This window comes from Camelus ferus, chromosome 13 (genome assembly GCF_009834535.1).
Source record: "Camelus ferus isolate YT-003-E chromosome 13, BCGSAC_Cfer_1.0, whole genome shotgun sequence".
Lineage (NCBI taxonomy): Eukaryota > Metazoa > Chordata > Mammalia > Artiodactyla > Camelidae > Camelus > Camelus ferus.
The window spans coordinates 38,547,467-38,568,208 of NC_045708.1; the positions used below are offsets into that span (position 1 = coordinate 38,547,467).

At 56.4% G+C, this 20,742-nt stretch overlaps 1 protein-coding gene across 6 annotated transcripts in view; it reads right to left on the bottom strand.

Moving 5' to 3' along the window:
- GLIS1 (GLIS family zinc finger 1) overlaps positions 1–20,742 on the bottom strand; it is a 210,960-nt gene that overhangs the window by 13,146 nt on the left and 177,072 nt on the right. For 4 of the 6 annotated variants that reach the window (XM_032494320.1, XM_032494315.1, XM_032494317.1 and 1 more), the window contains exons 5-7: positions 9,578–9,775; positions 4,704–4,814; positions 600–732 (exon numbers count right to left, since the gene is read on the bottom strand). In XM_032494320.1, coding sequence (XP_032350211.1) covers positions 600–732; positions 4,704–4,814; positions 9,578–9,775 — 442 coding nt within the window. The remainder of the gene's footprint in view (positions 1–599; positions 733–4,703; positions 4,815–9,577; positions 9,776–20,742) is intronic. The other 2 variants (XM_032494319.1, XM_032494318.1) reach the window with 2 other exon arrangements.

The following is a 20,742-nucleotide window of genomic DNA, read 5'->3' on the forward strand; positions in this document are numbered from 1 at the left end:
GGGTCCCAGGAGTTTGGGAGCAGGCGGGGGGCCCCATCTTATGATGAGCTGGAAGCAATTATGGCCAAGTTGCCCACCTTCTTGGAGTCTCAGTTTTCTCCACTGAAGCAAGGAGTCATGGTGGGGAGTACATGGGACTTTAAGTTAAGTTCCAGACTTGAACCCTGACATAGGTCATAGTGTAGGAGCTGTCTTAGTGAAGGGGAAGAGAGGGGAGGGGAGGCCGGCAAGGTGTGTACAGTGGCTTGGAGACAAGAGGGAACATGGGGTGTTCAGAGAACTGCATCCAATGTGCCAAGGTTGGGGCAGGAGGCCTGGGAGGAGAGCCTAGGCCCTGCGACGAGGTCTGGGAGATGAGGCTGAGAGGAGCTGGGGCTTCATTTCATGGCAATGGGGAGCCACAGAAGAGTGTGGAGGAATGTACACCTGGTCAGATGAGCTGCAGAGGCAATAAAGCCCCAAGTGGGGGGGTTACTTCCAGGAAGTGGTGCCCACATGGCCCCTGGTGCCCACAGAGCATGGCTGTCCTCCCACAGGGCTGGGTACCAGAAGGCACCATTCTGGGCTGGGCGCCTGGCCCTGTCCCCCCGCCTGCATACCTGGGAGCAGCTCCTGGCCCAGGGCGCGGCCACCCTTCCCGTCGCTGGCAGCCAGCTGTGTGGACGCGTGGAGCTGCTGCAGGGCCAGACACTCGGTCAGGACGTCGGCCTCGGCGTCGGGGCCTGTGTGCAGCTGGGGAGCGAGCAGAGGGAGAGAGGGTGTTAGCACAAGACCGCCTGTCCACGGGTGACCCCCAGCTGAAGGGATGGGGCAGGAAGGACAGTGGCCCCAGGACACGACCTCTCGCCTCTCTGCACCTCAATTTCCTCATCTGTAAAATGGAGCTAACTGGGTACATGGCTGAGCAGCAGATGTGAGACTGAACAGGCTGGGATTTTAATAGGGAGAGTGTGGCTATGAGAGACAGGGAGAGCTGTCAGACCGAGGGAAGGAGGTGGGGTAGGAGTTTGATGGAAGCTTCCCAGACTGAGAGTCTAGGGACCAAGAAGTCCCCAGTGAGCCAAAGTCCACTGGGAGTCAGGGGAGGGGGGTTCCCGAGTCTCCCAGGAAGGGGTCTTGCCTCACATCCCTGCCAGGCCTGCTGCTGGGTCACTGGCTGGGAGTGCCCACAGGAGGCACGGCCCCAGCACAGATGCTGAGGGGGCATCACAGTGTAGCAGCTGGGGCCTCCCAGGTGGCTGGAGGTCTGTGAGCAACATTCTCGGGGCTACCATGGGGTGACTGACACCGTGGGAGTAAGATACAGCAAGCCCGCTGTGAGTGTCTTTCCTTCCTCCCTTCCCACCAACATCTTTTTTCCTTCCTTGCACAAGGTGCAGCAGAAATAGTCCAGGGCTGGGGACAGAAGACCTGGGTTCAAATCCCACTCCACTTCTTCTTACTCCCTGTGTGACACTGGACAAAGGACCTCTCTGGCCCTCCCTTCACCTGCCTGTAATTAGCAACACTAACCAGCTCTCACACCAGACTGCTATTGAGGAGTGATAAGAGGAGGGGCATGGATGCTTGATGAAGGTGCTGTGTCAAGGGCTGGCTCACTCCTCTGGCCGAGTCCCCTAAAGTCACATGACAGCGGGCTTGCTGGGTCAATACTTGGCCTTGAGGTTGTTGGCTAAAAGCAAGCTGGGGCTGGCAAGTCTTTGATCAATAACCCTCAACTGTTTCTAAGGACAGACTTGAGTGTGACACCTCAGAACATCTTCACATCTCCAGATGGGGCCAGACTGGCATAGGGAGGGGCTGACTGGGGCCCTCGGGCACTGTGGGGGTCATTTAACTGGATGGGAAGGGCCCCTTCTCCCAGGGTAATCCCAAAGCCTGACTATCAGAGTACTAAAGATTGACTTATCCAAACCTTCATTTTATCTGGGACAAAACTGACCCAGAGAAGGCAACAGCCTTGTCCCATATCACACAGCAGCTGGGAGTCAGCCCTGAGGGTTTTTCCACCCTCCCAGGCTATCAGAGCCAACACCCAGGCTTGGGGAAGGCCTGCCCAGCCTCCCGATGGGCTCTCGGCTCCCTGACCCAGCAGCTGTTTTCCATGTAAATTAAGTTTCTGGCAAAAGAGGGCCAAGGCATGTTCTTGCAGACCGCAATGTCGATCGGATTAGGAGCAGCAGGAGAGGAGAATTAAGGAAGAAAAGCATTTCTAATTCTCTCTGAAACGCATCAGGGCTGCCAAGGAGCTGTCATAATACAAGGGTCGCTCTACGCAGAAAGATACATCATCCCCGATGGCTCTTAATGGATGCTTATTGTTGGGAAGTTTGCAGATCTGCGGCCCCAGGTCCCTGGGGCTCGGTGCGAGCCAAGCAAGGGGCCTGGGAAAACCAGGGCAGGATTCTGGTCCTTGGGCACCAGTCTGCTTGGGACAGAAGGCTCCCTGGCATGGGGCCTGGGCCATTCCCTGTCGCTGCCCAGGCCCCTCAACCTGAGAGCAGTGGAGGGAGCTCAGGCCCTGGAAGAAGATGGGTCAGGATGGGACTCTGGCTCTGTCACTCCCACCCTTTGTTAACTCTACGAGCCTCAGTTTCCACATCTCTAAAACGGGGTGAAAACTGCTCCATTCCCCATTCCTAGGGTTACAGTGAGGACTAGATGAGACATAGTCTGTGAAGCACTTCCTTCTCAGGGTGAACAGGATGTGGTGTGTTCCCTGGCGAGCTTACGGCACGCCCTCTGATCATGTTCCCTCTCTGCTCCACTGCCTCCAGTGGCTCCCACTGCCACCAGCAGCTCCCACTGCCTACACGATAAAGACCAGAGTCTTGAGCTGGGCTGTCCCCTCTCCACTGTCTTTCGCACTGAGGCCTGCTTGCCTCTCGCTCTCCATCTTTGCATACCCCCACTCCCTGGACCATAGCAGTCTGCATTCCCCAGCCTCTAGGCCTTTGTCTGCTTCATTCCCGCTGTGTCCACACTTCTTAGAATAGTGCTTGGAAAACAGTAGGTGCTCCACAAATCTTGCTGAACAAATTAATGAGCTTTTCCTCTCTGTCCTCCTCTGTCATACTGATGTCCCCAGATGGGCCCCTGGTGTTTCTCTTCCTCCTCAAACCTCCCTGGCACTCAGGCACCCCTGCTCCCATGGCCCCAATGGCCCTCGGGAGATGTGGGTTAAACCCAACAGGTAGGTTCTGCTCTCAGTTGCAGTCCCATCCCTCCTGCTGCGCTGGGTCCCTCAGCGGCTCACACGCCCCTGTCTAAGACAGTATCTGCTGCTTCCCCTGCAAACCTGCTTCTTTTTTAGATTCTCTGTCCTGCTGAAGAGGATCACCATCCATCCTGCCCCCAAAGTCTGACACTGGTGTTCCTTCTGCCAGTACCCCTGCCCAGCCGAGCAGTCATTAGACCCAGTCCCTCTCCCGCCACCTACCCTAAGTGGGGGCCCACTGTCTCTCCTGCTCCCAAGCAGTGGCCCCTCTGCCTTGAATTTTCTTCCAACCACCTCAATTCATTCACCACACAGCCCCTAGAGCTATCATTCAGGGTAACACGTCCCTCCTCTGCTTACAACCCCTTGATGATGGCACCCCCTGACGTCAGAACAGCCTCAGACTCAACAGGGGTTCAGCTGTCCTGTCACCCCGCCCTCCACTCTGTGCCTCGCTGCTCAGCCCTGAGACAGGCAGAGTGTCCACTGGTCCCCACACAGTGTTTCAAGCTTCAGTCGCTTTCTGGGGCACTGTCTTCACCTGCCCAACACTTACTCCTTCTTCAGGACTTAATGACAACATGCACCCACTTCCATTCTACACTTTGACTATGCGCCGAGTACTGTTCTAAACCCTTGACATGCATTTACTCATTTAATCCTCACGACAACAACCCTTTAAAGCGAGTCCTCTATTGCCCCCCCCGACAGAGGAACATGAACAAAGGAGTCAAGACATGTGCCCAAGGCCATGGGGCTCACTGCGGTGGGCCTGCAGTGCCCCCACCAGCCAGCCGCATGTCATTTTTCCCACCACCTTCTCATTCCCACCCTGGCAGGCTGAGCGCCTTCCCTCTGCCCAGACTATTCTCTGCATATTTCTACTGCAGTCTTTGCCATATTGTACCCAATTATCCGAACAGTAGCTTCGCCTCTTCTACCTTAAATGTGCTCAGAATACTTCTATGAGCCTACAGCTGGGCAAGATCATCTCACGCAAAGCCTGTTTCATAATGAAGTGTTGGCTAGCTCATGTAATGTACTTTATACCGTAGTGCAGGGGAGGAACAGGACAGCTGTCTGGGAACAGAATGGCTGTTAGTGTATCAGTTGTTCACCCTTGGGGCTGTTTTGTGGTCGTGCAGCTGACTCTGCCCCTACCCAGCATCACCAGGGAGGGTCTACCGCACATCGAGAGCCTGGAAAATGATCAACATTAAAAATTCGAAGTATGGATTTTGCTGAATTTGTTTTGCTTTCACACCATTGTAAAGGCGAACCATCGTAAGTCGAACCACCCACTGGGGACAGTCTTGACACTCAGGGGCTGGTGGGAGGCAGATAGAGGAGGAGAGACAGTGGCATCCTCAGGTGTGGAAGGCTGAATGCATGCAAGGGGTGTGGCTTGTACCTGTCTTGATGTTGGATGGGAGGCCAGGGGGCCAGGGGGCGTCTGCCGAGATGGGCCTGGGACAGAGCCGCTTACCTTCTTACGCACCTGCTGCTCTTTGGCTGAATGGGCCTTCACGTGCTTGCGGAGGGAGCTGGGGTCTGTGTAGCGCTTGGAGCAGCCAGGGATCTGGCAGGCGTAAGGCTTCTGTAACGTCAGAGGGCAGAGGTGGGGGTGAGTGAGGGGCCACCCGCCAGGCCCAAGCTCCCACTGTGTGGCCTGCAGTGTGGAGGACGACTGGACTGAAGGCCGGCTGCAGGCTCCTGCCCTGTCTCCCTTCCCACCCCTGACCAGGCGGGGTCTGACCCAGCCAGGCCTGCCCATGGATGAGGGGAAGGTGCCTGGTAGCGAAGGAGGGGGTTTGTGTCTCTATTCTACCCTCATGCTGGGACCTCAGGTAAGTCACAGCCCCCAGGCCCCACCAGTCTCACTTTTCTCCTCTGCAAAATGGGGCCAACTGAGTTTGAAGGATTCTCCCAGCAGTGACACTGGCCCTAAGAAAAGTACACCCTTTGTGGCCCCCAGCTGCAGAGAAGCAACAAGTGGATCAAGAGTAAAGTGAGGTGGTTGCCTCGGAGAGGAGGAGGGGAGAGGGGAAGAGAGGGAGACAGCACGAGGTGAGGGGGACACAAACATGGGGACGAGCTGGAGTAGGGCAGGGACCCAGGCTGGGAGCAACTGACCAAATCTTGCAATGGGTCCAAAGTCCCCAGACTAGTCCCCAGGCCACAAGAATCTCAGGTCCTCAAGCTGACAATCACGGGAGGCCAGAGGGGAACTGGATGTCAGACGCAGCCCCAGGGAGGCTGGGCGTCTGTGCTTTTTGTGTTCTTTCCCCTCGGGGCCCCCAATCACTCACCCAGAACATATCCTTGCCCACCGCCTCCCCTGGTTCCTGCCCGGACCACACCCCACTCTCTGTACTTCCAATCTCCCCTCATACTCATAGCCAGAGGGCCTTTTTCCCAGGCCTGGCCATGCTCGTACCTTCTAAGATACAGACTCCCTGGTGCCCTCAGATACAGGGAGTCTCTGGGTGCTGAAGGCCCTTTCTGACTTGGGCCCTGCCTGAGTCCTCAGCCCTCCTCCTGCCCCTGTGCCACCCGCCCAGGCCTCGTCACCTCCTCTCCAACTGCTCCTCGGGTCTTCTTCCCTCTGGCAGCGCTGTCCGCCTGCGCTGCTGGGTCTGTTGAGTGGTGAGTTTTTCTCAGGGGAGGGTCCCTCTGATTCATCTCAGGTCCCAGGGACTGGCCCAGGACAGGGGCTCTGTGGCTCTAACTGAATTCTGAGCACCCCGTAGATGCCTTCATAAACCTGGCTTGAAGACTCCAGCTGCTACCGGGGCTTGAAACCCCTGAGGCTCCCTTTTGGAATACATCTAGTGGTTCTGATTTCTCAGGGCCCTCTGGCCTCCAGCGACTGCAGGGGATGTGGCAGAGGGATGTCTGGAGGTGACGCGTGTGTCCCTGTCAGACACGCCCACTAGAACTGATCCCAAACCTCAAGGTGAGTCAGCCCTGCTGGACCTCGAAGAGGGCAGATGGGAAGAAAAAAGAGATGGCCATACCTTGGTGCTGCCTCGGAGAGCTGCCAGGTTAAAGAAACGGAGGAGAGCAAAAAGAGAGACAGAGCAGTGAGAGGCTGGCCTTGCTGAAAGGAAAGTGTGGGCGGGAGGGGGGAAGGCAGGCCTCAGACTTGCCCCCACACAACCACACGGAGACACAGACACACACACACACAGGACCCCTCTCTCATGCACCTGACCCCCACCAACACACACACACACGTGCACGCACACACACACACACACACACACACTTTTTCTCTCTCATGGGCCCTGCCCTGTCCTGTCCCAGTCCCTGTCCCTTGGGGACGCTGATACAAATCCGCACGCTTTTGTCAAAAAGCAAACAGAACTCCATGTGTGCAGGCGCACTTGCCTGGAAAGAGGGCATAAAGCTCATCTCTGTGTTTGTTTTTCCAGGGCCTGACGTGTGCAGAACATTCCTCCGGCCCGGCTCCCCCATGAGCCCTCAGGAAACCCTGTGGCTGTCCCAAGCAGCAGCCAAGCCTCAGGCCTAGAGTCACTGCACCGGCTCCAAAGCCTTGTTAATAGCCGGACACTCATGGCCGTGCTGTGAGGATGGAGTGCCTCACAGAGCCCTCCAGGTCCGTGCTCAAGAACAGCTCTTCACCTCCAAGCCCTCCTGATGTTCAGGCACTGTGCTCAGCACCTGCCACCCATGATCTACTTTCAGTCTCACACTCGTCTGGTGAGAAGCATCCCCACTTTGCAGATGAGGAAATTGAGGCTGATGCTTTGCCCAAGATCTCACAGTGAGGAAGAGTGTATTTGCCACTCTGTGAGGGTTCCCCCAGTCTTCTGCAGCCCTGAACCTTCCAGTGAAGTGGGCAACGGAGAGATTATCACCTCCCACCTTCCCTATAAGGAAGCTGAGGCCAGGGCAGTCTGTGGCCATCAGGACTCGAACCCCACATGGAGAGTGTGGGACACGACAGGATCTGGTCAGCATTTGGTCAGCGGTCACAGGCCAGGAAAGGAGGGACTCAAGTTTGCTGTGAAGACCCTGTGTTGGGCCCCCACCCCATCCATCGCTTCAGCTGATGCCCCCTTTCCTCTCTTGCGAGGTAGGTGTCTGAGGAAACTGAGGCCCAGAGAGGGCTGGGTGGTGCTCCTTGGACCTCGGGATCAGGTGAAGGGCTGGGCTGGAACCCAGGCTGGTTCTCTCCAGTCTGTCCCACCACTTTCGTGCCCATGGAGAGAATCCCACGTTCTCTGGTGCCAGAGGGGAGCTGAGGACACGACTGGGTCCCCTCTGCAAAACAAGGCCCAGCCTGTACGGCGCTGACCCGGTGGGCCTGAGCTCTGGGTGCTGGGAAAGCAGCCTAGCCATGCGGGGCCGCCTGTGGTGTTTCCATGGGGCTGGTGCGAGCCAGGCCTGGTCTTGGCGGCTGCACCTCCCAGGCTTCACCCGGACCTTCTGGGGAGATGCAGGCCTGAGATAACCCTATGGGCTCATTCTGGGCCTGACCTGACCCAGCCCTCAGAGTTCTGTTCACACACCAAGTGGGGGCCAGAGGCCTGTTGCTCTGGGGCTGGGTCCAGGAAATGCAATAAAAAGCAAGGAAGGGGGTAAGTCAGAGTAGGTGACCCCGAGATGCCTGGTGGGACATCCCCCAAGGCTTTGGGGAGGGTGCAGAGAGGCCTGGTGCTGTCGCAGCTGCCTAGTGGCCTCTGGGAGATGTAAACAGGGTGCTGGGGCACAAATCGTACCCCCAAGACCAGGACCCGGTGCCAAGGGCCCCGAGGGCTAGGCACGTGAGGAGGTAAGAAGTCAGAGGGATTCGTTAGCATGCCTCCTCATTTCATGTGCCCGACCCCGTGGCAGTGAAGCCTGAGAAGGGAGGGATGGGGACAGGGGGCAGGCTCAGGGTAGGGGCAGGGCTCTTCCCTCCTACTCTGTCCCCTCAGCTCTTCACTTCCCTAGGTGGCTGACACACCTGCAAGGGCACTGGACTTGGACTCGCGCAGACTGGGTTTCTGTCCCAGCTCCGCCACTTCCCGGCTGTGTGACAGTAAATGACTTCATCTCTCTGAGTCTGTTTCTGTATTTGCCCAACAGGGATAGGCTCCCACCTTGTGGTCTGTCACCAGGATTAAACTGGGGGAAGGTGTGTATGGTATTAGGGGAGAGGGGAGATGTGCAGAACCTTCTGCCCAGGGCCTGGCCTGGCCCCAAAACATGAATTCCCTGATATTTCTGCTATCCCCCTCCCTCACCTTTTTTGGGTGTTGGTTTTCCCATCTATGAAACCCCAGAGGGCCTCCAGCTCTGACCTCTGTTGTTTTTGTGGCCCTCCTGTTTCCTCATCTGTATGTCTGTGTACTAGACAGACTGGACTGGACAGATACTCAGGTCTCTCAGCACGCCCACCGCAGAGTTCCCCAAACATTTGCACAAAGAGCAGAGACACAGGCTGGGGGCCCACATGAGGATCTGGCTACAGACGAATCTCCTGTTGCACATGCAGGTTGGGGTTCTCCCAGGCTGAGTGCATCTCCTCACATAGGCGCTGTGACACTTGTGTGAGGCCCAGCTCTGAGTCAGCTCTGCCGGGTTTTCCAGCTGAGTGGGCAGTGAACCTCCCAGGACCCTGCTTTCCTCACCTGTCAAATGGGCTAGTGAGCCCCTGACTGGCAGGGTCAGTATGAGATTGTGGGAGACGATGTTGTAGGAAGCGCTCTGTTAATCGCTGAGGTCTGCATGCACAAGAGAGGACCCTTGTACTGACACTGTGACAGAGTTGTGTGTTATCACACTGTCTGACACAAACAAGGGAAAGAAGGTGGACACATAGGTATCTGGGGCCCAGGTCACTATTCCAGAGGCCAGGAGTTGGGCCCTGCTCACCTCAACTGCTCACCCACCGTCACCTTTCTCCACGGAGTGGGTGGGTGGAATGAGCAGGGAGGACCTGCTCTGGGGTGACTGACAGGCCCGGGGAGAGGATGCAGGATGGCGAGCCCACCCTCTCAGTGGGGATGTGCCTGGGCCAGCATCCCTGGGCTAAAACAGTAGTTCTCAACTAGGGGAGAGTTTAATACCTCCTCCCCAGGATTCCTGGCCATGTTGAAAGACCTTTTTGGTTGTCATAACTGGCAAGTGGGACATGGCTCCTATCTAGTGACTAGAGGCCAGGGATACTGCTAGACATCCTATAATGACAGTACTTTCCTCTCCCCACAATCATCCTGTCCAAAACGTCAACAGGGCTTGAGGATGAAGTCAGGGTTTCTGCGCGGGGCCGGCTGCCACCCTGCATTAGACAGGTGGGGGTAGTGTGCACGTCCTCCACCCACCACCCTCAGCCTCTGCCCTGGGCCCTACCGTGTCCAGGTGGGTGCGCTGGTGCTTGGCGCGGTCGCTGGAATTGCTGAAGGCCTTCTGACAGCCTGGGTGCTGGCACAGGTACGGCTTCTCGCCCGTGTGGCTCCGCAGGTGGATCTTGAGGTTCTCCAGTCGCGAGAAGGCCTTGCTGCAGCCTTCAAACTGCAGGAGAGGCCGGTGAGGGGTGCTCTGCAGCCCCTGGAAGGCCCACCACACAGCCTGGAAGTGGGCCCTAGCATCCTCTGCCCCCTCCCCCCCCGGTCCTGCCCAAGGCCTCCAGGTGTCCCCAGTTCAGCTCCCCATGAAGTGCTCAGGACCCAGACTCTATCTGGGAAGGCCTGATGTGTCCAGAACAAATGCACTCTTGACTTAGCAATCGCCCCTAGGGCTGAAGAAAAAAGTGGTCTTTTCATCTCTGGATCTGGATGGATCTGCCCCCCAGTGGCATCTGAAAATGACGTGCTGCCCTAACAGCAGCACAGCCCTGAGTGCACAAGATGCAGGGACACATCCAGTGCAGACAGCCCTGGATTTGGAACCCAAGACCTGGATCTGAGTTAGGCTCTGTCCCAGTGACGTTTGTGCAGTGCCCTTGACTTCTCTGTGCCTTGTATCCTTGCCTAGAAACTTGAGACTGTGTGGTCACCACTCAGGGCTAATATGAAGGCCCCCAAGGCGTAGGACACTGACTGTCAAAGGGCTCTGCCCACCTGGAATACAAGTATTGATGCTGACTGCTGTCAGAGCAATGACCACATTTGTAAACTCAGTGTCTTTGATTTATCATTTGGCTGTTTATCTGGGCAGTGGGCATGTGGTGGGTACAGCATAGACATGTGACTGATGCCCCTGATCCCGGCAGCCTCTGCCCAGCTCTGCCCTCTCTCCCCAGAATCCTCTAAGTTCAAACTCCCCCCTCCCTTCTCTACACAGCTACCTGAGGAGGCGCTGATGAAGGAATGGGACCGCACTGTTCCCACCTAAAGCCCTGAGGGCCTGGCTTTCAAACACCCAGCCCTCCACACCTTCCAGCCCCTCTTGACTCCCCACCAGAGATCCACAACAGCAAGGGTCTGCAAGGCAGTTTCAAGCCTTTGTTCACACAAGGCACTCAGCAAGGAATGCCCTATCTCGTACAGTCCACCCAATCCCCCTTCAGCCTCCAGAGCCCAGCCTGAATGCTGGCAGGCAGAGCATTCCCTGGTTCCGGTGTGGCTGGCTACTCCTTCCTGTTTCTCCCCGCTGTCTGGCCACCATTCCCACGGTGCTCGCCACGGGCGGGAGGAGGAACTGACACCGGCCCCACCTGCTCCGTCCGTCCTGGCGTGCTGCTGCGTGTTTCACCACACAACAACCGTGAAATGCGTGGCCTCACTGTCCCCACCTCAGAGACAGACGCTTCCTGGGGTGACCACAGGGCTGGAACAGGATGCAGACCACATCTAGCACCAAAGCCCAGGTGACTGCCATGCCTGCTGCCTTCCAGGGCAGGTGGGCAGGCGGAGGTGACCCTCGAGGAAGAAGAGATCAGAGGAGACCAGGCTCCCTCTCCTGAGCCATGGGTTCCATCCCCCAGGCCAGGGCAGACGTGATGACCCAGAGACAACACCGGTCGGGGGCAGGCTCCCTCTGCACCTCTCCCTTAAAGGCCTGGCCACAACTGCAGGCCGTGCTCTGCTGGGACTGGTCCAAGGCAAGCTGCCCACAGCTGGATTTTAGAAACTGTTCCGCTTCCTATTTCCAGATGTTGTGCCTTTTCTGTGCATTAAAACCAGAAGGAAATCCTGTTTAGGGAGTAAATAGGCCACAAGCGGCAACCCCCACCCCTTCTCCCTCCTGCATGGCTTTGTGCCAAGTTCACTAAAGTGAGGCGGAGCAGCGGCTGAAGAGCAGGCTGCCCCTGGGCCCCCAGCCAATCCCTTTGTTCCTCTCTGGCCGAGCCGCAAGGGTGGACATCTGAGGCGGGAGGCAATAACTCCTCGCGTGCTGCGTGATGTTCCTGACTTTGGGGGGCGGTCTGCCGGACTCCAGGGGTCCGTCTATCCTCTCCTCCCCACCAGGGTCTGTGCGCCTGTCTAGCCAACCCTCCGTCTCAGCGCAGTTGTTCCCACCCCCAGCCTTTGGGCTGTGCCCCTCCTGGGACACTTTCCTTTCCAACTCACTGACAATGCCATTCAGACATGTTTCAGAAGTCCAGGATCTGCAGCTTGGTGTTCACGGTCTTCCAACACGGCCCGACGCCTCTCCTGTCTGCATACACCCCACACGCTATGCCGTGTGGGAGTGATCAGCCCTAAACACGTAGGGGCCTTTCGTGCCCCCAGGCCTGCTTGCTGGGGCTGTTCCCTTGAAGGGACGCCTTTCCTTCCTTCGCTCACTAAGCAGACATCTACTCGTGGTGCTCAAGCACTACCTCCTCTGAGAAGCCTTTCCCAACACCCCCCCAGCTGCTCAGTCACACCCTGAGCTTGCAGCAAGAAGGTTTTCACTGCACATCCATTGCCCTGTCTTCATGTCTTCTTGAGAGTAGGGCTGGTATCTCATTCATGGAACAAAGGGTAGGTTAGAACTGTGATGCAATGGTGGTGAGAATAGGGGTGCTGGGGCCTAGGGGTGTACACATCTCCCTCCAATGTTCAATGAGGTACCCCATACCTGTGCAGGTGCCCTGCGCCCATCCTGCCCGCCCCCACCCCACGGGAACTTCCCTGAGCTGAGTCTCAGGCTGGGGTATAATAAGCAGCTGTCCAGGGCATCATGATGGGAGAACCGTCCCTCTAGGTAGAACCAGAGGTAGCAGCAGGTGGAGAAGGGGTGCTGCCCCATCAGGACAGGTCTGGGATGAGGATGCTGCAGGCACTCCCAGCAGAGCAATGCCCCTATCAGGGCCAGCATCCCAGACATGCCAAGGCCTTGAGGTCCCCCCCTTCACCAACCACACAGATGGGCTAACAGAGGCAGAGAGAAGAGGGCAGGGACGCTCATGGGTTCAGCTCCTGTGTGCTCACTCTGCTAGGCCTGGTACTGTCACTAGTGTGACCCAGCATCCTCTCCATGCCCTCAGGGCAAATATTCCTCCCCTGCTGTCGGGAGCTGAGGCCTGGGGGAAGCCAGCACAGTGGTTGCAGACATGGACCCTGGCGTGGGACGACCAGCTCTGTGTCTAGTCTGTTCCACTTCTGAGTGATCTGAGATGAGTCCCTTCAGCTCTTTGAGCCTCAGTCTCCTCATCTGTAAAGCTGGGTGAGTTCTACCAACCATGGGTAGGGGAGGTGGTTGCAAGGATTTCACAGTAAATGCTCAACATCGTCATTGTAGCTAGCATTTAAGATCACAGAGCGGGTAAGTAGCAGAGAGGCATTCTGCCTGGGGTGGCAAGTCCCTGGCCTGCTGCCCCTCTGCAGAGTTGGAAGAGGGTGTGTGTGCGATGTCCTACTCGGCGTGGTGGGCTCCCATGCCCCACCATGTCCCGTTTCTCCTTCTCACTCCTTAACCCCTCACCTCACTACCCATCTTCTTCCTCCAGCCTGATATCCACGCTAACCCACCCAACACACCCTGGGCTCTCCAGCCCTTGGCTCAGGCACATAAAGGAGGTGTCAGCCTGGGCATGTCTCGAAGGGCAGGTGCCTCAGCATCTCTTTTAATGGGGAGCTACCCTAGGGCTGTCCTGGCTCCACCTCTGAGGAGTAGGCACCCTGTTCAGGTCTGCTCCCCCTCCAACCCCACCACCTTTACCCTGGAGAGCCAGGACTGAGCAGGGTGGTGGACATAGAAATCCTCACCCTGGTATTCTGGCTGGTGTGACCTGGCCCCTGGCAGTGGCTTGGTGGTCTCTGCCCCCTCTAACTCTCACACCCACACTGTTGCATTTCAGCGTAAGAGTGGCCTGGGTGCAAATCCACACTTCCCAACTGGATGACCTTGGGCAAGTTCATTTAACTTCCTGGAGCCCATATTCCTTCACTGTAAATGGAGACATCACCTGGGCACATGGTGAGTGGGTGCTCCTGTGAACCACAAAGCACATGCAGCATCTGTGGCCCAGGACCCTGATGCCAACCGTGCCTACCCAGAGAATTACCAGGCACCTCTTACTCAGGATGATTTTGAAACACACCAGCTCACATAATGAAACACAACAGATTTATCTGGCCAGAAGCAAAGGCTCGCATGCCACGGGCAACAGAGAGAGTTGCTACTGTGGGTAAGGGGTACACAGGGGAGAAGGAACAGAAGGGACATCTAACAGTCTAGAAAAATGTAAGAATGGGTGTTAGGTTTTTCTTATTTACTTAGCATGGAAAAACATTAAAGTACGTACTGAGATGAAACTGGGGTGAATTCACAATGATGTAAGTGACTGGGTGACACCCTCTCAGTCACCTATTAGGGGCTGGGTGCTGTGTGTGTTTCATTTAATTATGACAGCACACTATTCTAGTGAGGCTCCATCCAAGCCCCACTCTGCAGAGGAGGAAAATGAGGCTCAGAAAGCTGACATCACAGGCTCCAGGCCACACAGCCAGTAAGGGCAGAGCTGGGATCTGATCTCAGGTCTGGCTGATGTGCAAGTCTGTCTGTATGTGTCCCTAACTGCTTTGGCCACTGCCTCAGGGACCCCTACACAAAGCACCAAAACCAGGCTATGGCACTTGGGAGCTATTACCGTGATTTCCAGCTGGGCTCACATCCTGGGTTCCTTCCCAGGCAAAGCCAGGCCCAGCCCTGGATGCAGAGCTGATGCTGGGAAAGGGAGGCGCCCTCCTCTCCCCTGGCGCCTCTGAAAGGAGATGCCACCACATAGACAGAAAAGCCGAGGCGATTCAGTGGAGAAGAGCGAGGCTGGCTGAGGCACGGAGTGCAGAGCCTTGAAAGGCCCAGTTCCCACATGTGGGGCATGTTACAGAAGAAGACTCAAATAACGGGGGAAAATACCCCGGGAACCGTGAAGCCGTAGACCATCTGGAGTTTTATAGTAACAGGCAGGGGAAAAGCAGAACCTAATTGAAAAAAGTCCACTGCAATCCATTACCGCTGCATGCAGCTCACAGAACCAAGGGCAGGAGATGAAAGATGGAGAGGAGCCGTCCCAGGAGCTGCGGAGGGGGCACCAAGCCCGAGGGCTCCTCAAACTCTGGCTGAGGGGCGGGGAGAGGGCACTGGGTCTGACGTCACAATCCAAAGGGCTGGGCTCACCTCACTCAGTAAGCTGCCCTCTCTGAGCCTTCCCTGCATGTGTGAAAGGGCTAAGTGAGGTCATTCTGGGCAGCCCCGGAATGGAGCCAGCTACTGCTGGGCACGCCTGTTCTCCTGCTCTGGGCCCTGAGGAAGGATCGGGCGCCCTGTTTTACACACGAGGTGTGGGACACTGCCACAAGCCAAAGGCCACGAAGCCAGGCAGACAGAAGTTTGTGCTGGGGCCCCACCACCAACAGCCATGTGCTCCAGCAAGTCTCGTGCCATCTCTACCTTCATCTTTCTCCTCTCTAAAATGGGGCCAGCGAAAACGGCTGCTAGAAATAAACAGGAGGACGCGCCCACCACAGGACCTGGCGCACAGCGGGTACCTAAGGAACGTCAAGTTTCCTCCCTGCAGCTGACGTGGTCCAGGGAGGAGGGAGGCCCCTTTTCTCATGCTCTGGCTAAGGATCTGGACACAAAGGGCAAGGAGGAGGTTTGGGGGAACAGGGCACATGGGCAGGGACAGGGGAGGAAATGCCTCCAGTTTTGGCATTTGACAGTGACTTGCTTCTAAACAAACACATTTCTGGTTTAAGGGTAAAATATATTGGGTTACAACAGTCTGGCAGGCCATTCGGGGATCAACTTCTCATTTTTGTACAAACTTTTACCCTACTTTACAACAATGACTTGGATGGGAGAGCTGCACGGTGCCAGATCCTTCTCTAAGATGTCAAATAATTCTGGGTTTGGCCAGCTTGAAAGGCCAGTCAGTTGGGAGCTGAGGTCCACTCCTCATCCCACACCCGGGGAAGGGGACTGTGCCCTGCAGTTACTGTTCTCTGAACCCCATGGGGTTTTCCACAGGGAAATCCTCAGAGCCTCGTGCTTCATGGGCCCCTAGGGGTAGGTGGAGGCAGGAAGGGGAGGGACAGATGTGGAGAGTCCTGGGAGGTGAGGCTGGAGGGCGCCAGCCTGGACTGTGCTCTGTGAGGCTGCGAGGGTCTGGTCCAGCTGCGGTACCCAGTGCCATCTGAGTGAATGAATGAATGGGCAGACAGGAGCAGGAGGGAGACTATGGCCATAACAGCAGCTGTCTCTCTGTGCACCGGGACTGGGCTAAACGCTCCCCAAACACCATCTCCCAGTCCCATTAGGCCAGCACAACAAGCCCCCTTGTTACAGAAGCAGAAATCGAGGCCTGGGGAGTTTATGTGAGAGAGACCCTAAGCTTAGGACTGACAGAGCCTGGGTTTGCCTCCAGCGCCCTCTGTGCCTGGGCCCTCTCCTGTCCTAGGCAGCCAGGCCCGAGAGGCACCAGGAGATCCAAAGCCAGCATGGGGATCTCTCTGCAGCTCTTGGCTCTCCAGGCCTTCACAACCATCTAGAGAAGCTGGCGGGCCAAGGGAGGGGTGGGGGCGCACAAAAGGCAGAGGGAGACTGGGCCAGGGGGCCTCCCTCCCCCTGCTCGTCAGATTGTGCCTGCCCTTGAGAGGAGATCTTCAAAGCTGGTGGGGTGGAGCTGTAGACCCCTGGTTTCTTCCTCATTAGGACTGCACTGGAGGCTCTGGGCTGGGCCCTTCTCCAGCAGGAAGTCCCCTTTCTGGGTGAAAAACGGATTCCTGTTCCTATCCAGCGAGGGCCAAAAGGGCTAGGCCATCTTTCCAGAGTTTGTGGAGCTCCCCAGAGTAGGAGTGGATGGTAGGGTTGAGTCAGCTCCCAGGGAGACAGTTGGGATGCAGGGAGCATCCTGTGCTTAGCTGTGGCACACTGTTTGAGGTGTGGAGAGAGGCTCGGCCAGGGGCCAGGGCCCAGCAAAAGGTACACTGAACAGAACGGCTGACACACACACACACCAAGCCACCAGCCACCAACCCAGAAATGTAGACACACACACACACACACACACACACACACACATACACACACACACACACATTCTGACACCTCTCCTGCCATCCGAGGCACACGTCAAAGACACAGAGCTGAGGACACCAACACACAGCACTGACACACACACACCTCCCACGCAGGGACTCGTGCCACAGACACAAAGGCCAGCACACACATACACTCACACATATACCCAAGAACACCCAAGCCCCAGACCCCACCACAGGCACAAACATACAAACTCCTCGGACTCCAGATACACTGACACGCAGCCCCACACACAGCACGAGCCAAAAGTGGCTCACATATCAGAACACAGATGGCCTCGTGGTGGTTTGTGGATGCACAGGGAGAGACACTCACCCGGAGGCAACATCCAGCAAAGGCTTCCAAGAAGTCAGTGGACAAAGACATCCTCACACCAACATCTCGACACCCATCACAGCCAGATGTACGGATGGTCATGCTCCCACAAGTCTCCACAAGGCTCCAGGCAGCCCAGGGAGCAGTGCTGAGGCTGCATGTGGGAAGAGCCGCTTAGCAACTGTACCTCCTGACTTTCCCGTGGCAGCTGGACCGGCTTGGCTTTGGGGAGGATACACATGGCCGGAGAGAACATGACAGGGCCACAGGTCACCTCTAGCCCAGTGCGCACGCCCCCTCCCAGCTCCAGCCACAGGCCTTTGCCCATGCAATGTCCTCTGCCTGTCCAGCCCTCCCTGCCCTTCCAGGCTTAGCTCAAGCCTCAGCCCTCTTCCCCGCTTATGCCAGGGCTTCCCTAATCCTCCCTGTTCCTGCCCGTCGCTGAGTGCCCGGGACCTCGTTCTGCCTGATCACCACCTTGGTGCTGAGGCCAGGACTGCCTGTCTCTCACTGCTCGCCCTCCGTGCAAGCACCGCACACTCCCAGGGCCTTTCTGGTGCCTGCCTGGCCTCTAGGAGCTCACCCCCAGGACGGGAGAGCCACTCTGTCTCCACAGCCGAATGAGAAGCAGAAGCACCTGGTCTATTTGCTGAGACGACACCTTTCTAGGTGGGTCAACATCCTTCTAGGTGGGTCAACATCTGCTCCTAAGACCTGGGGGTGAGGCAGGTGAGCGCTGCTCCAGGAGAAGGGAGAGGGGCTGTGGTGAACGAAAAGGTTCTCTCTGGCCCCAACCCTCCCCCAAATAAGCTAGTGCCTACAGCCGGGGCAGGACATCTCCCCACACCAGCACAGCCTGGGGCTCAGGTCCAATTCCTTCTCTTCCTGGCCCCTGTGAGCCTCAGTGTGCTCCCCACAAAATGGGGTGACACTTTTGGCCCCAGAAACCTATTATGGACATCAGGGTGTGGCTGTGGTACAGGGCACAGGACAGGTGCTCATAAAATGTGAGTCCTCCTTTAGGTTCCTCTCCTGAATTCCAAGAAGAAACAGCAGGGGATGGGTCTATGATGTGAAAAACATTAAAGTCTGAAGGCCCAATTCCAGCCCTGGCTCTGTCACAGGTAATGTGTGACCTTAAACCAGTCACTTTCCTTCCTTGGGCTTAACTACGCCAGGGCCACCTACCCAGGACTGGTGAGTGCACAGGTGGCAGCTGCATTAATTAATGGGCCCACTCCATTCTGGGGTTACCTGGGGAGAAAGGAGATCCAAAACAGTCCACCCACTGCCTGAAAAAAACCTCACGTGGGGTCAGCAGGACTCCTGGCACAGGTACAACATGCAAAGTTCCCGCCTGGGACTGTTGGCAGGGGGGGAGCAACCTGTCCCGTGTGCACCTGGGGCTCAGATCCTACCAGGAACGTGCCATGAGGCTCTAGGTCCTTTGGGAGGGTGGAGGGCTGGGCCAGGCCACTGGTGTGTGTCGCTCTGAGGTATCAGGGGCTCATGGAGGTCATGGCGGGGGTGTGGAGTCACGGATCCTACTGGAAAGGAGGTGAGCGATTCCCAGGTGCTCAGGAACAGAGCCAGGTGACTGCATGTTTATTGGGGCTGCTTGGAAGGTGCAAGATGGTTCCTAAATCACCTTCAGGGACATCCAACGAGTCTCAATTAGGTTGGACCTGACACCTGGGGCCCAGTGGGATAGATGGGCCAGCTGACCTGCCTCAGCATTGTCACCACTCTCCCACCCAGCTGCCCACATGGATCCACTGTGTGGCCCTGTGATGGCAACTTAGGCCCACACCCTGAACAGGGCCATGTGGCCCTACATCGCATGCTCCTACCACTGATCGAACCCAGTGCCTAGATTCACAAATAACGATGGATGGAAGGAACGGTGACAGCCCGGCTCTCATACTGCAGCTGTGAAGGAAGGTCAATTGCCATTAGGAACCAATTACACAAACAAAAAAAAACCCAAATGATATTCAAGCTATGGAAGGGATGAGAAGCTGGGAAGAGAAAGGGGCTAACCTTTCCAGTGGTCAAGTGCCTCAGTCTGTAGAACACCTCTCCTCCTTGGTCCCACCAGCATCACAGCAACCCCAAGAGAGGCAGGACCAGGGCTCGCAGGCTCACTCTGGGGCTCCTCAGCAGTTGGGAACCACTGCTGCTGTCACCCAACCCCCAACTGCCCCACTGTGTGGGGGACATCCAGCTGTAAGCTGGGCACCTGGTCAGTTCAGCCACAGAGAAGTCCCCTGGGCCAGATGTCCTAGGAAAGTCCCTTTCCCTGCTGGGCCTCAGTTCACATCTGTCAAATGGGTATGTAACACAGGCACATACCCTACCCAAGTGTCTCAGGGAGGAGATAACTTAGCAGACAGCAGAAAAGACAGGAGTGAGTTCCCGGCTTTTGGGTTTCAAAATCCCAGGCCTTGGGGCCAAACAGAAAGAACTCTGGGGACCGAGATGAGTCATGCACAGTTAATATTTCAAATGATTTTCTTCCATAAACCCATCTGAGAGTGCCCAGCACAGGGTCTGGCACACAGTGGGCTTGCGTGAATATCTGTTAATGAATGAAGGAAGGAAGCAACTAACGAGCCTTGAGGGAATCGTGGGGCAGGGCAGGAGCCCCCCAAATTAGTGGAGGCCAGGAGAGGCTTAGTGGGGAGGAAGAGCAAAGCTTCCTGTGTTCCCACCCCTGGAAGATGCTCCGGCTAGGAAAGGGACACTGGAGGGGAAGAAGGACATGGGAGGTGGCAGGGTTCCCTCAAAGTGGGGAGGCTCAGAGCTCTGCCCTTTCACTCCGGGGCCAGGCTCCAGCATGCTGCCAGCACCCATAGCTAGGCTGTGGGACCTGAGGCAGGGCTCCTCCCTGGCGGGGCCAAGGGCAGGGCTCTGGCTATCTCAGGAGGTCCCTACCCAGCATGAGGGTGGAGATGTTGAGTCCGAGCTGGCCCAGGGGCAGCCTTTCAGATGGACAGACATAGGTGGGCTCTGGTCAAAGATGGGGTGAGATGCTAGATGGCTCAGCAGGTGCCAGCATGAGAAATAACTCTGAGGATCCCTTGATTCAGTGTAAGCCCCCGGCACCTCACAACTGAGATGCAACTAAGAGAAAAGATGGGCAATGCTCTGTGAACTACCTGAGATTTGCTACCTAGCATTATGGAGGGAGTTCTACCTAGCAGAACAGGGAGGGAGTTCAAGGAAAAATTTAAGTTAAATTTTTTTCTGTTGCACTCATTTGTGAACTTTAGGTTCAGACCTGACATAGATTTGCAGATACTAACTACTGTATATAAAATAGATAAACTAGTTTCTACTGTATAGCACAGGCAACCATATTCAATATCTTGTAGTATTTATAGCGAAAAAGAATATTTGTGTGTGTGTGTGTGTATGGCGGAAACATTATGCTGTACACCAGAAATTGACGCAACATTATAAACTGACTATACTTCAATTAAAAACAAACAAAAAAATAAAATAGAGATCATTGTCTGTCCCCCTCACAGGGATGTGGAAAAGGCAGAAGGGAGGAAAACCGACCCTGAAGGGTGTACCTCCGAGTCAGCGGGGGCAGCATCCTTTCTGTGCACTGCTGTCTGTGCTCATCAGGGCACCCGGGACAGAGGGTGATCCTTCACCCTCTTTCCCAAACAGCATGGCCCAGGGCACCCAGGGAGCAGAGGCGGCAGCAGGACTGAACC